We start from the raw sequence: 12330 nt of genomic DNA, 5'->3' as shown, positions 1-12330 counted from the left end.
AGATGCAAAATGCCAGGTGAAATTTTCAATTCTAAATTTAGTAATTGATGTGCTGAAAAAAAGGTCCAGCTCCATACTGTGGAAATGGTCCCAACCAAGATGGGCCAGGCAAGTGATATGGTCTTGTAAGATCTACTCCAGTCGGCATCCTGGCACCAGCATTCTGCTCCAATTGAAGTTTCTGAAAGTTTTTCAAGGGAAGCCTCATGTAGAGAACATTGCAGTAATCCAATCTAGATGTAACAAGAGCATGAACCACAGCGGGCAGATATGGTAGAATGCACTCCTGGCCCCAACTGCCACCTTCTCATCCAGCATTAGGCCTGGGCACAGGAGTATTCCCAGATGACAAACCTCTTACTTCAAGAAGAGCCCAACCCCATCCAGAAGAGGGAAGATCTTACATTTCAGGTCAGACCTTCTGCTCACCAGTAGCACTTCTGTCTTGTTTGGATTTGGGGTTACTAAACCATAAGGTAACAGTAATGTTTTATCTCTGGAGTTCTGTTAGCATTTATCTGGAAGTTTGTGATGTGATCTCTGCATGCACAGTCCATATGAATCAGAGGGAGTTGCTATATAATCTTGACATAAACTGGTTAGTTGACTGGTATTTGTCACAACAAATATCACAGTTGGGCTATTACATGAATAGCTTATTTACCATTACTTTTTCTGTCAGATACCCCAGTTTGCTTTTGTGTCCCCCTTTGAATTTTCTATGCTGCCATTCTGACTCAGAGGTATTTCTTTTGTATTTAAAAGAATATTTGAATGGAAGGGATTTCACAGATCTTGTTCAGTACCTGGTACACTTTTGCTGTGGATGTCTTTTCCTGAAGAAAGGTAGCATTTAAGAAGAGCAGGTTTTTGTACCCTGCTTTTTCCTGCCCAAAGGTCTCAAAGCAGCTTATGATCGCCCACCCTTTCTCTCCCTACAACAGGCACCCTGTGAGGTAAGTGAGACTGAGAGAGCTCTGAGAGAACTGAGTGGCCCAAGGTCACCCAGCTGGCTGCATGTGAAGGAGGAGTGGGGAATAAACCCCGGTTCTCCAGATTAGAGGCCACTGCTGTTAACCACTACCTCGTTAGTTCTCTTAATTACTAATATTAAGCCATTGATTTGAATTCTCACACTTTAGTTAGCCATTTATGCATGAGTTTTTTTTTTGGGGGGGGTTGTTTGTTTTTTGTTTTGCTTTTTAATTTGTTACCTTTCTTTACATTTCGGTATGGAGTAAGTTAGTGATACTGTTTTAGAAATTGTAGCCCAAACTGAGACAAGACAGCATATTTCTAAAACCAGGCTTCCTGGAGGTTTTGCAAAGATTTGTTTTGAGAGAGTCACATAGAAGGTGGAAGTTCTGCTGTAAGCAAGATGCTATCAACACCTAATTCTTGCATACTGTGAACATGAACTCAAGCTGCTGATAAGAAATGTACTGCCCCTATATAAGACGGGTGCTCCCAGATTGCTTTACTGCTAAGGCCAACTGTGTCGGCTCTTTCATGATTTTAATGATGTTTGTTTGTGTCGCCAAATGTGGAAAGGGCAAAAAACCTATTCCTATAGTACTAGCACTGCTGATGCTGCTGTTCTAGTTGATTACACCTTATAATTCCGTACTAATTACATGATGGGATAGTGACATTCCTGACCCATTTTGCCAAGTGGTAGAGTGACTTTCACTGAATGCAAACCGGATGGAGAATGGAATTAAGTGTTCCAGCACCTGCCTGTGTTACTGCTTCAGGGTGCACACCCTGTTTGGTGTTTAGTTTACCTTGGCTGTCCTTCTCTACTAGAAGGCCCTCATGGTGGAGCCATTTGACCTACGTTTGACTATTGTGCAATATCCCAGTGTTTTTTAAATAGTAGTGCTATTTCATTTAATAAAGAAATAAAAGCACTGCAAATATGTCTTCACTTAAGAAGAGAAAGGGTGTATTTTACAAGTCACCTTGACTAGCTTTTAGAATCTGGAAGCTGAGCATTGGTGATTTTTGAATTTTAAAATGGCTTTGAATTTATTTATACAGTTCATATTTTGTATTTTGTATTAGTTCTAAGCTCTTAAATCTATCTTTGAAAATAATGTCCTGATCTAAACAGGTCCAAATTTATACTCCTAAAACTGGTCCAATGATACTTTGCCAAATACTTTGCATTAAAGCCTACTTTTCTCTGTGAAATAATTAGTTAAGGTTAAAAAATTACTTCTGAAGTTAACCATGAACTATCATTGTGCAAGCTAGAAACATGAATTCTGACTGTATTTTCAGTTACAGGAGATGCGCTGTTTTACCCAAAAAATAAGTGGTAACAATTTATTTTAATCCTCATTTACAGCCTGCCTTTCCCATTGTGAGTTGATCGCAAAATATGAGGAACAACTCCATCAAAAAGGAAAGCTCTCCTGTAAACAATGCAATAGAACTAGGATTACAGAACTAGAAAGGAATGCAACAAAATCTGAGGCATGACACGCTATAGTACAGAAAGGGGGGTAGGTGGGTAGAGAACATTATAGTAACAAGGCAGGTTGTAAAGTTTGCCAGTAAAATACCTCGTGGGGAGGGTGAATGACAGATTCTTAGGTTCACAATTATTTCCAAAGGATGTTTTCATTTTTATAATCCAAAAAAACCATGGGCTTTGCTACCAGATGTTTTAATTTATTCTGAAGTGGTCCTTCTTTCAAAATTAAGAAATATGCCATGTTCATCACTATCGGTAAACATGATAATCACTATCATCATCACTATCACTAATCACTATCACTAATCACTACTATAAACATTAAGTTAAAAGTTGTGTGCAAACAACTCACTCCTGACCTGGTTGGCCCTGCCTGTGCTGCCAATAGGAAGAGAGCACTCTTCTAATGAGGGCCAATCATGAGGCTTATCTGTCCTCTTCTTCCTCTTCCTGCTGCTTGCTGGGTGAAAGAGGTAAAAAAGGTAAAGGTATCCCCTGTGCAAGCACCGAGTCATGTCTGACCCTTGGGGTGACGCCCTCTAGCGTTTTCATGGCAGACTCAATACGGGGTGGTTTGCCAGTGCCTTCCCCAGTCATGACCGTTTACCCCCCAGCAAGCTGGTGAAAGAGGTGCTGGCCTCTAAAAGGTCCTGCTGCTGGAAAGTTGTCCCATCCTCAGTCTCTTTCCACTCTCCATCTCCCCCAGGTAAGGGAGGGAAGCCAGCTGCTTCCTTTGCCTCTTGTGTCTTCTTCTCCTCAGAGGGGCTGGGGGGATCCAGCAGCCTTCCCCACCCAAGTTGGCCCTTGGGAGTTGTGGGGGGTTGGGAAGGCGGCAGTCCTCCCCCCATGGCCTTCCCTACTTGGCCTGGCTCAGCCTTTGGGAGATGTGAGGGGGGTAGGAAGGAGGGAGCCCATCCTTTATGGTCTTCCCCAAGCAGCGTGGCCTTTGGGAGATGTGGGGATGGGTGGGAAAGAGGCAGCCCCCCCCCCCAGCCTTCCCCACCAAGTTTGGCTTTTGAGATATATTGAGGAGGGGATGGGAAGGAGGCAGCCCATCGCCTATGGTCTTATCCGAGCAGTCTGACCTTTGGGAAATGTAGGGGTGGGTGGAAAATAGGCAGCTTCCCCCCCCCTCTAGCCTGGCCTTTGGAAGATGTAGAGGAGTGGCAAGGTGGCAGTCCATCACTCCACAACTGGCCTGGCCTGGCCTTTGGAAGATATGGGATTTGATGGGAAGGTGGGGACAATGGGGACCTGTGTAAACACTTGTAGGGGCATGGGGGTGGGAGGGCCAGAGCTTCTTTGAAGCAGCTGTTTTCTCCAGGAGAACTGATGCCTTCCTTTCCTCCTCCCTTTTTTTCATTTTCTCTGTCTCTTTCTTCATCGCTTTTTCTCTTGCTTCTTCCTGAAGGTTTCCAGGCTCACATCTGGTAGTTGGCAACCTGGCTGGCTGCATGCATATGGAGGAGAAGATAGGAATTAAACACAGCTCTTTAACCACTTCACCACACTGGATCTCAAGATCCAGTAAGGATTGTGGGGGGGGGGGGAGGCAAGAACCCAGGAAGGTCGCAGTGCAGGTCTATGTGCTAGTACTCATTGTATTCCTGGGTGCAACAGGCTTTGTCTGTAGTACTCTCATAATTTTTTGAAGTTATAACATTAAAATTAAAATTGGATAGGAATAGAAAAATAGCAAAAGTTAGTACTGGAGAGGTTTGTGTTGATCCCATTCATTGTTTCTTTGGCGGATTTGCTAGTGGGAGTGGAATAGGAAAGACATTTCCATGGACTAAAGTGTAACTACAAATATATATTCAATTAAAGGGTAAGCTTTTAAGTTGCCCAGAACTTTCTGGCAGGCTTGCATGGCACACTGTTCATAAAGCATTAAGATTTGGGGTGGATCCTACTTCTGTACTGGGCTTGGAGGAATTACATAACACAAGGACAGAGTGTTGTAAATCCCTCCTTGAAGGCATAAGGGAAGCTTGCCTTTTCTTGTTTTAGAAATGTTCTGTTAATTTGAGGGACAAACAATAGCTTGACTAAAGGACTGGAGAGGTTCAGCTATCATTCTTGGTGCACATATAAGGAATGCCTGTTTTCTGGGATTTAGAATAAGTATCTAGTGCCTCAGTGATTGACATGTTTCTCACCATTTTTCATTGTTACGGCTGAAGCTTAATAATTGGGATAGGCAAGATGTGTGGCAGTAGTTCGTTTTCCGCTAACCACGGTCCTCTTTTGCAGGTATTGACAAGTAATGACCTGTGCCAATAAAAACCTTCTGATTCTGACAAATAATGAGAATTCAGTAGTAGGAAGATTTGAAAGTTTATATAGTCTTGAAATTTGCACTGTTTTAATTCTGTAATTCTAATGTTCAGTTTCAGTACCTACAAAGGATTCATACATTTTCATCTCACTTGTCTTCCAGGGGCTCAGGGTTGCCTAAATTTTTTCTCACTGCTTGCATTTTATTCTGATAAAATAACAGCCCTATGAACTAAACTTCGATGAGTCACTCTCCCTCTGAGCAGAGGACATCTTGTTGGGTTTTCCCAATCTGTTCTCCAGTGAGACAGGAACAAACTCTCTCCCCCCCGCCACACACACGCACACTTCCTGTCACCTGGCTCATGCGCTGTTGATTCAATCTTCTTCCTGACTTTCAAGGGAGAACACTGAATCCGAGTCTATTGTTCTTTACCTTGCTACTTACTTACGATTTTGAGGCTACTGTTACTTTCCCTAGTCTATTTCTTTCCCTGATAGTTTTCTTAGTAGTTTTCTCTCTTTAGGGACAGCAGGGTTATAACCCAAGTCCTTATGCTCATAGGACAATGTTTTATCCATTTGACCCCAATGGGTAATAGTGGTTTATGCCAGAGTAGAAAGTGGAGACATAATAATATGGAAGAGCACATAGAAAATACATTTTGGTTTCGCATCCTGCAAATCACTTCAGATATTCAATATTCAATCTGCTGTATTTTAAAAATATGGCGGTCTCTACATTTAAAAAAAATAATAGGGTGCATTTTCTGGTGTTACTTGGGCACATTTTTGATGTTGTATAAAGATATTTGGGGGGAAATAGTACAAAACTCGTATGCTATGAAATATTTTGATTTAGTTATAATTTATGTTAAACAATTCAGAATACAAGATCCTTGCTTAGCACATTTTTCTGAATTCTATAATACATGTATTGAGCTGCTTGTAAATATAGATATGTTTTGGTCCAGTGTACATTCCTGTCACTGTACTGAGAACCAGCTTGGTGTAGTGGTTAGGAGCGCCAACTTCTAATCTGGTGAGCTGGGTTTGATTCCCTGCTCTACAAGTAGCCAACTTCTAATCTGGTGAGCTGGGTTTGATTCCCTGCTCTACAAGTAGCCAACTTCTAATCTGGTGAGCTGGGTTTGATTCCCTGCTCTACAAGTAGCCAGCTGCGTGACCTTGGGCTTGTCACAGCCCTGATAGAGCTGTTCTGACCAATCAATAATGTCAGGGCTTTCTCAGCCTCACCCACCTCACAGGGTGTGTGGTGTGGGGAAAGGGAAGGCGAATGTAAGCTGCTTTGAGACTCCTTCGGGTAGAGAAAAGCAGCATATAATCTCTTTTTCTTCTAATGTTTGCTACTTCAATACTATGCTCTCACCAAATATTTTCAACAACTTTTATGGATTTATATTGTGAATACAGAAATAGCCTATTGCTTTGTCTCATACTTCTGATGTGAAGGACCATATAATAATGAAGATTGATGTTTGTTGTATTGTGTTCTTTTTCATTTTTTGCTGTTGTACCGAATATGAACTGTATGAAGCCATTAATTTGTAGAACACTTTGTTCAAAATGTGCTGGACATTGCATGCTTGATTAAAGAGAACATCTTTTGTTAAACTGACAGTCCAGCACAATTTCAAACAGCCTCTCACCCACAGGAGCTTGGTTATGAAATATTCTCAAAGACGGAGATTTAATGGTTAAAGTAGTAACGTCTCATAAACATTCGAAGCCAATACCTTAAACTAGCCTAGCACTTGTGATTGATGCTGTAATCCAGTTTCTGACGTAAAGGGCACTCTTCATACTTTTATCATCATGATTTGAATGCACCAGTAATCAAATGCATATGCATATGCATTTGTGTTGACAAATGGAAACAAATTGAGTTGATGCAATGCAAAAGGAACTGCAGCCCTAAATTAATAGTGCAATCATTGTCCTCTTTCAGGGATATAATGATAACGTATTTTGAACCTTCCATCTCCTTTGAGGGACTGTGCAATGAAGTTCGAGACATGTGCGCATTTGATGATGAACAACTTTTCACCATGAAATGGATTGATGAAGAAGGTAAGTTACTACAAGGCAGAATAACTTCCATAAAATACTATTAATTCCACCCAATACTTCTGCTTCTCTTGTTAGAGCTAACGTGGTAAGCACTCTGTTTCCTCTGTGTCTTCTAGTTCAGGGGTAGTCAACCTGTGGTCCTCCAGATGTTCATGGACTACAATTCCCATGAGCCCCTGGGCTCATGGGAATTGTAGTCCATGAACATCTGGAGGACCACAGGTTGACTACCCCTGTTCTAGTTAATCTATGAAGTTATGGAATTAAAGTTTATAACATGGCAGCAGTTTTCAAACTGAAACAGCCCCATTTTGATTTTTTAAAATACAGACAGTCAAGGCCTCTCTTCCCCCTCTGACTGCATGTACCACGCTACAGAACCAGTGTTGTGCTGTAGTGGTTAAGAGTGGCAGACTGTATAATCTGGAGGACCAAATTCCCTATTCTTCCAAATGCTGCCAGCCGTGTTACGTTGGGCTAGTCACAGTTCTCAGAGAGCTGCTTTCTCAAAGCAGTTCTGTTAAAGCTCTTTCAGCCCCACCTACTCACAGGGTGTCTGTTGTGGAGAGAGGAAGGGATAGGTGTGAAAAATGGGATATTAAAAAGCAGCTCTTATGACACCTGAAGGATCAACAGATTTACTGAAGCAAGCTTTGTCCTGTTATACACATGTTTCAGTAAGCATATTGGTCCATAAAGTTTATTTTATTTATTTTTCAATTTATTTCCCACCACTCCCTAAGCGGCTCGGGGCGGGTCACAATGTCTTAAAACCCCATTAAAATATTTAAAATCCATCAGAACATGGCAGAAACATAAAGATCCCCTTCCTACCCCATTACTAAGGAGGGGGGGCGGAGAAGGAGATCAACGATATTCAAAAAGCCTGGGGGGGAGCCATCGGTGTACCTCGCCGACCCCAGCCTCAACCATGGACCTGACGGAAGAGCTCTGTTTTGAGGGCCCTGCAGAACGCAAAAGATCCTGCAGGGCCTGCAGCTCACCCGGGAGCTCATTCCACCAGGTGGGGGCCAGGACCGAAAAGGCCCTGGCCCTGGTAGAGGCTAGGCGCGCTTCCCTAGGGCCGGGAACGAAAGTGCCAGAGCTCCATTTTGTTTTGCTTGCAACCATCACTTTGGATGGTGGGAATGTCTTTCGTGTAGATCCTAGTTAAATGATGTTGTCCTCAGTAGATTTTTTTATATATCAAGTTGCAGTTGACTTACAGCAACCCTATAGGGCTTTCAAGGCGAGACATTCAGAGGCAGTTTGTCATTGTCTGTCTCCGTGTAGCAGCACTAAATGTCCTTGGTAGTCTACTATCCAAGTATCAACCAGGGCTGATCCTGCTTCGCTTCTAAGATCTGATGAGACTGGATAGAGTAGAACGGTATTTAAGATCTGATTGTTCTTGTTGCTTATATGCTGAGAGAAAGGATCTTGTGGAGATAATGGAGGGCTAGAGCAGAGAGCTTTTCATTTTTGCTTTGCTACATCTGGAAGCATTGTTATAGAAAGTAAACACCCATTCCAGCATTTTACTAAGCAGAAGGATCATAGGTGCTAAATCTCCTTCTAGTTTTGTGTGTTTGTTTTTGATACTTGTACTATGGTTGTTTTGTGCTGGCCTGCAGAAAACCTGGTTTGTGTTCTAAATGTGTCTGGACCAAAACACAATGCTTTTTATTGTGTGAAGTTTATTTCTTTTGGTTTATCCTTGTTATTTAGCATAGATCTCTGCCACTTAAACCTGGAAACAGTGAAAATGAAGGAATTCTGTCCTAATTTAGGAATTAATATTTTTAACAACTGGCAACATTAAATGCATAAGTAAATTAGTTACATATCTGATTTTAAGAAACGATAATTACAGAAATAATGGAGGCTATCAGAAAATAATTTTTGATAAATAGTTATAAAAATAAATAGTTATAAAACTATAACTAGTTTTGTTATTGGATGTATTCTCAATAGAGAGTTGCAACTAATCCACTGTCCATTGAGTGTACTAATGATACCCATATGATGCAGTACTAATATGCCATGCATAGAAGGCTTTTGGCATTCATCCACTGCTTTTGGCAGTTAGCCATTGTTCCAGAAGACTGGAGAATAGCAAATATTACACTGATCTTTAAAAGGGGTCCAGAGGGGAACCAGAAAATTACAGGCCAGTTATCCTAATGTCTGTCCTGGGCAAATGAGCAGAAACTGTAATCAAACAGAATTAGTAGGCACATGGAAACAGGAGCCCAATCTGCTGAGAGAAAATCAGCATGGCTTCTGCAGGGGGAAGTCCTGCCTCACTAACCTTGGGGAGTTCTGGGGGAAAGTGAATAAACATGTGTGCAACAGTGACTCAGTAGACTTACTCGGACTTTCAATAGCCATTTGACAAGATTCCTCTGGAGTAAATTAAGCAGTCATGGGACTTGTCCAGGATGGCACTTAGGTTCATTCAGTTTTTTCAGTTTTTTTTTTTTTAGTTTATATCTTTTCTCCCTGATAGGGATTTAACGCAGCTTATCACATCATTCTCCACTCCTCTACTGTCAGAACAACTGTGAGGTAGGTTAGGCTGAGAAATTGTGATATGTCCAAGGTTATCTAGTGAGCTTTCGTTGGAGAGCAGGGATCTGAACCCATGTCACATCCGAGTCTGACATTCTAACTTATACTGTCTCTTTTGCAAATGTTTATGTCCAGCATTTTGACAAGATGTGTAAAAATGTCAGAATGTGAAAGTCTGTTGGTTTCTTACTAGACTACCTCTGGATGTGGGAGTCAAAGTTATTAATATATCAAATAGACTAGCTAATACATTGTGGCAGAGGAAGGGGAACGAGTGATTTACTAAGCATAGCAACTTTGGCTGTTAACTTTTCATGATATAGTGATAGAAGAGCCCTGAAGAAGAAATCCTCTCGGATTAGGATTGCCACCCCTCCCCCACAGTCTGAGACTGATGGAGGACAGAGAACCTGGCAGAGGCTAGCTCTTTAAGGATAACTGTTTTGCCCTCCCTGACCCAGGTTTCTGTCATGCACACCAGGTAGACTACGTTCTGCGAAGTAGGATTGCAGGGCAGAGGGTTTCTTTATTTACCAGGCATTGCACAGCATCATTGTCAGAGGTGGGTTATTCACCCTTGCCTCTACCCTAATGTCCCGAGGAATGGGACGGAGGTTGGAAGGGGCCCGGGTATGATTGTATTTTGGGTCCCTTCTCTTGTCCCACCTCCTCCCATCCCTGTCTTTGCCTCTTCCCATTATTATTAGAATCCCTGACCCCCTTGGATCCCCTGTTGTTGTTCCTCCCTCAGTTCCTCTTGGTGTAAGTGAGACATCCATGTTTGGTAGTTGGTTTCACTTTGACTGTTCTATCTTCCTGTGGCTTCCTGTTGGCTCTATTCAAGTTACTTTGCTAGGGCTTCCCTCAAGTAATGGCGTGATGTAAAGGGTTCAAAAAGCTGGCATGTACATCAATAGTGACCATAGGCTTTGCTTAGTGATTAATATGGTTGGTAGCTGGTCCTGTACTCTTTATGGTTCATTTTCAGGGCCAGCTCCAAGTTCCTGTACGCCCTGCACAACAGAATATAAACTTAGGTACAACCCCTTCCTCATCTTGTCACTCCTCTTCACCATCTTGGCTCCTCTTGTGCCTACAGGAGATGGAACATGCTGGTGGGAAGCAAGAATCTCCCCCCCCCCCTCCATCTTCAGCTAAAGATGGAGCAGTCAGTCTGGAGGAAGTGGCATGCTTTCTTCCTGCTCCATCATTGGGCAACTCAAGACTAAGTGGAATGGAAGGAGGGTGGTACAGGGTAGTGGGAAGCAGCAATCCCTCTACTTCAGTCTTCAGTGGAGCTACAGCCACAAGGAGAGCAAAGCAAGGTAATGGGAAGTGCTTAATCTGCTTCTTCCCTACTGTTCTGCTAAATTAAGGGGAATAAAAAGTACGGTTGCTGTTGTCTTGTACCTGTTAAAAAATGGCAGAACTCAGTATTGTTGGTGGCAGTACTGGTCCCCCAGGCAGCCCTTGGGAACTGACAGGTGTCCTGCCTCACTGACTGCTGACACTAGCCCTGACCATTGTTTTTAAGTCTTGCTTAATTACATGGACAATTTTTAGAAATTACATGCATCTCCTGCATATTGGTACACAGAGTCTAATTAGCATGCTTAGGACTTATGAGCACAGACAGGAGTGTGCAGGTTCTTGTATTGAAAGTGTACCATATCCTTTCGGTCCTTCTGCACTTGACAGGTAAATAAGAGACCTACTGTTCCTCCTTGCTAGCTAGTGGACTCTTGTTCTGTGTGTTTTCATGTTAAAGTAGAAAACTTTTGATGTCTAGCATATACCAAATGAAAATTTGTTTTACAAGGTATCATGATGTCTGTTCACCAGGTGAGAGGAGGGGCCTTGCTGGCAAAATCTGGATCATAAAAGATTGATAATGTATTATGCAGTCATTTGAGTGGGATTCTTTTCCTGTATCTCAGCATGACTACAGTGTAGTGAGGCTGCCTTTTTGGGGTTCCCTGCATTTCTGTGGAAGGAAATAAAATTAGTTATTTTGCCTTCAAGTCTATCTGAAGCGACTGCCATAGAATGTATCTAGAATCTGAGATGAGAATGTATTTTCTTCTGTAATTAATTTTTTCTCATAAATTGACAACCTGTTTATCCACTGCATGTGGGAATGTTACCATGTTGACAAATTCTGTATGCCAGGCTTAAATCAAAATGTTTTTTAAAGTAAACAGTTCCTAAGTTTCCTTGTTGAACTTGGAAAGCATTTACATTGTCTGTACATAGTGAGATTAAGTTTTCTGAGCTGGCAGAAATCAAAATATGTAAAGAGGAATTAATAGCTTCTAATGTCATGGAGGGAGGCTTAAAATAATTTCAGAATCAAAGCCAGGTAAGGAACATATACAAATGATTTAATAATAATTTTAAAATTTGGTAGTCAGTTATTGCAAGATAATCAGATAAAATCATGACTAAATATATTGACTGAGATCTGAAGGGATTTCTTGGTAGAAAGCCATTAACAAGGTGGAATATGGTATTTAAATGAGGCTATCAAGAGCTTCCATCCAATAGATTTAAAGATTGCACTTCTCTTATATGTGATACCCTTAGCGAGACCCTCAGTGAATGGAAATATTTCCTCCAAAATATGTTTCTCAGGAGGAACTTATCAAGTTTGTCTTTTCACTTTTGTGGTTTTTATCTTGTTTATTTACCATATGCCTTTGAGCTAAACCAGTTAGCCTTGCATTCTGAGAAAAATTAATTAAATTGTATTTGGGATGATAAACCTTCCCCAAGATAGCACTGAAAATGCTGATGTGCCTTCTTAATAGAGCTAGTTTGTGATACATAATATAAAATTACTAGCAGAAAAGCCCGTTGTAGAAAAAATACAATAGGCTCTAGAGTCCAACCCCCTGGCAGCCCCGCCAAGGCCT

At 41.7% G+C, this 12330-nt stretch overlaps 1 protein-coding gene across 2 annotated transcripts in view; it reads left to right on the top strand.

Moving 5' to 3' along the window:
* PRKCI (protein kinase C iota) overlaps window positions 1-12330 on the top strand; it is a 38723-nt gene that overhangs the window by 9766 nt on the left and 16627 nt on the right. For both annotated transcript variants that reach the window (XM_077348425.1, XM_077348424.1), the window contains exon 2: window positions 6726-6847. In XM_077348425.1, coding sequence (XP_077204540.1) covers window positions 6733-6847 — 115 coding nt within the window. In that variant the 5' untranslated portion in view covers window positions 6726-6732. The remainder of the gene's footprint in view (window positions 1-6725; window positions 6848-12330) is intronic.

The sequence above is a fragment of the Paroedura picta genome, chromosome 8, assembly GCF_049243985.1.
Source record: "Paroedura picta isolate Pp20150507F chromosome 8, Ppicta_v3.0, whole genome shotgun sequence".
NCBI classification, from domain to species: Eukaryota; Metazoa; Chordata; class Lepidosauria; order Squamata; family Gekkonidae; genus Paroedura; species Paroedura picta.
This window is presented reverse-complemented; position numbering and strand designations above follow the sequence as displayed.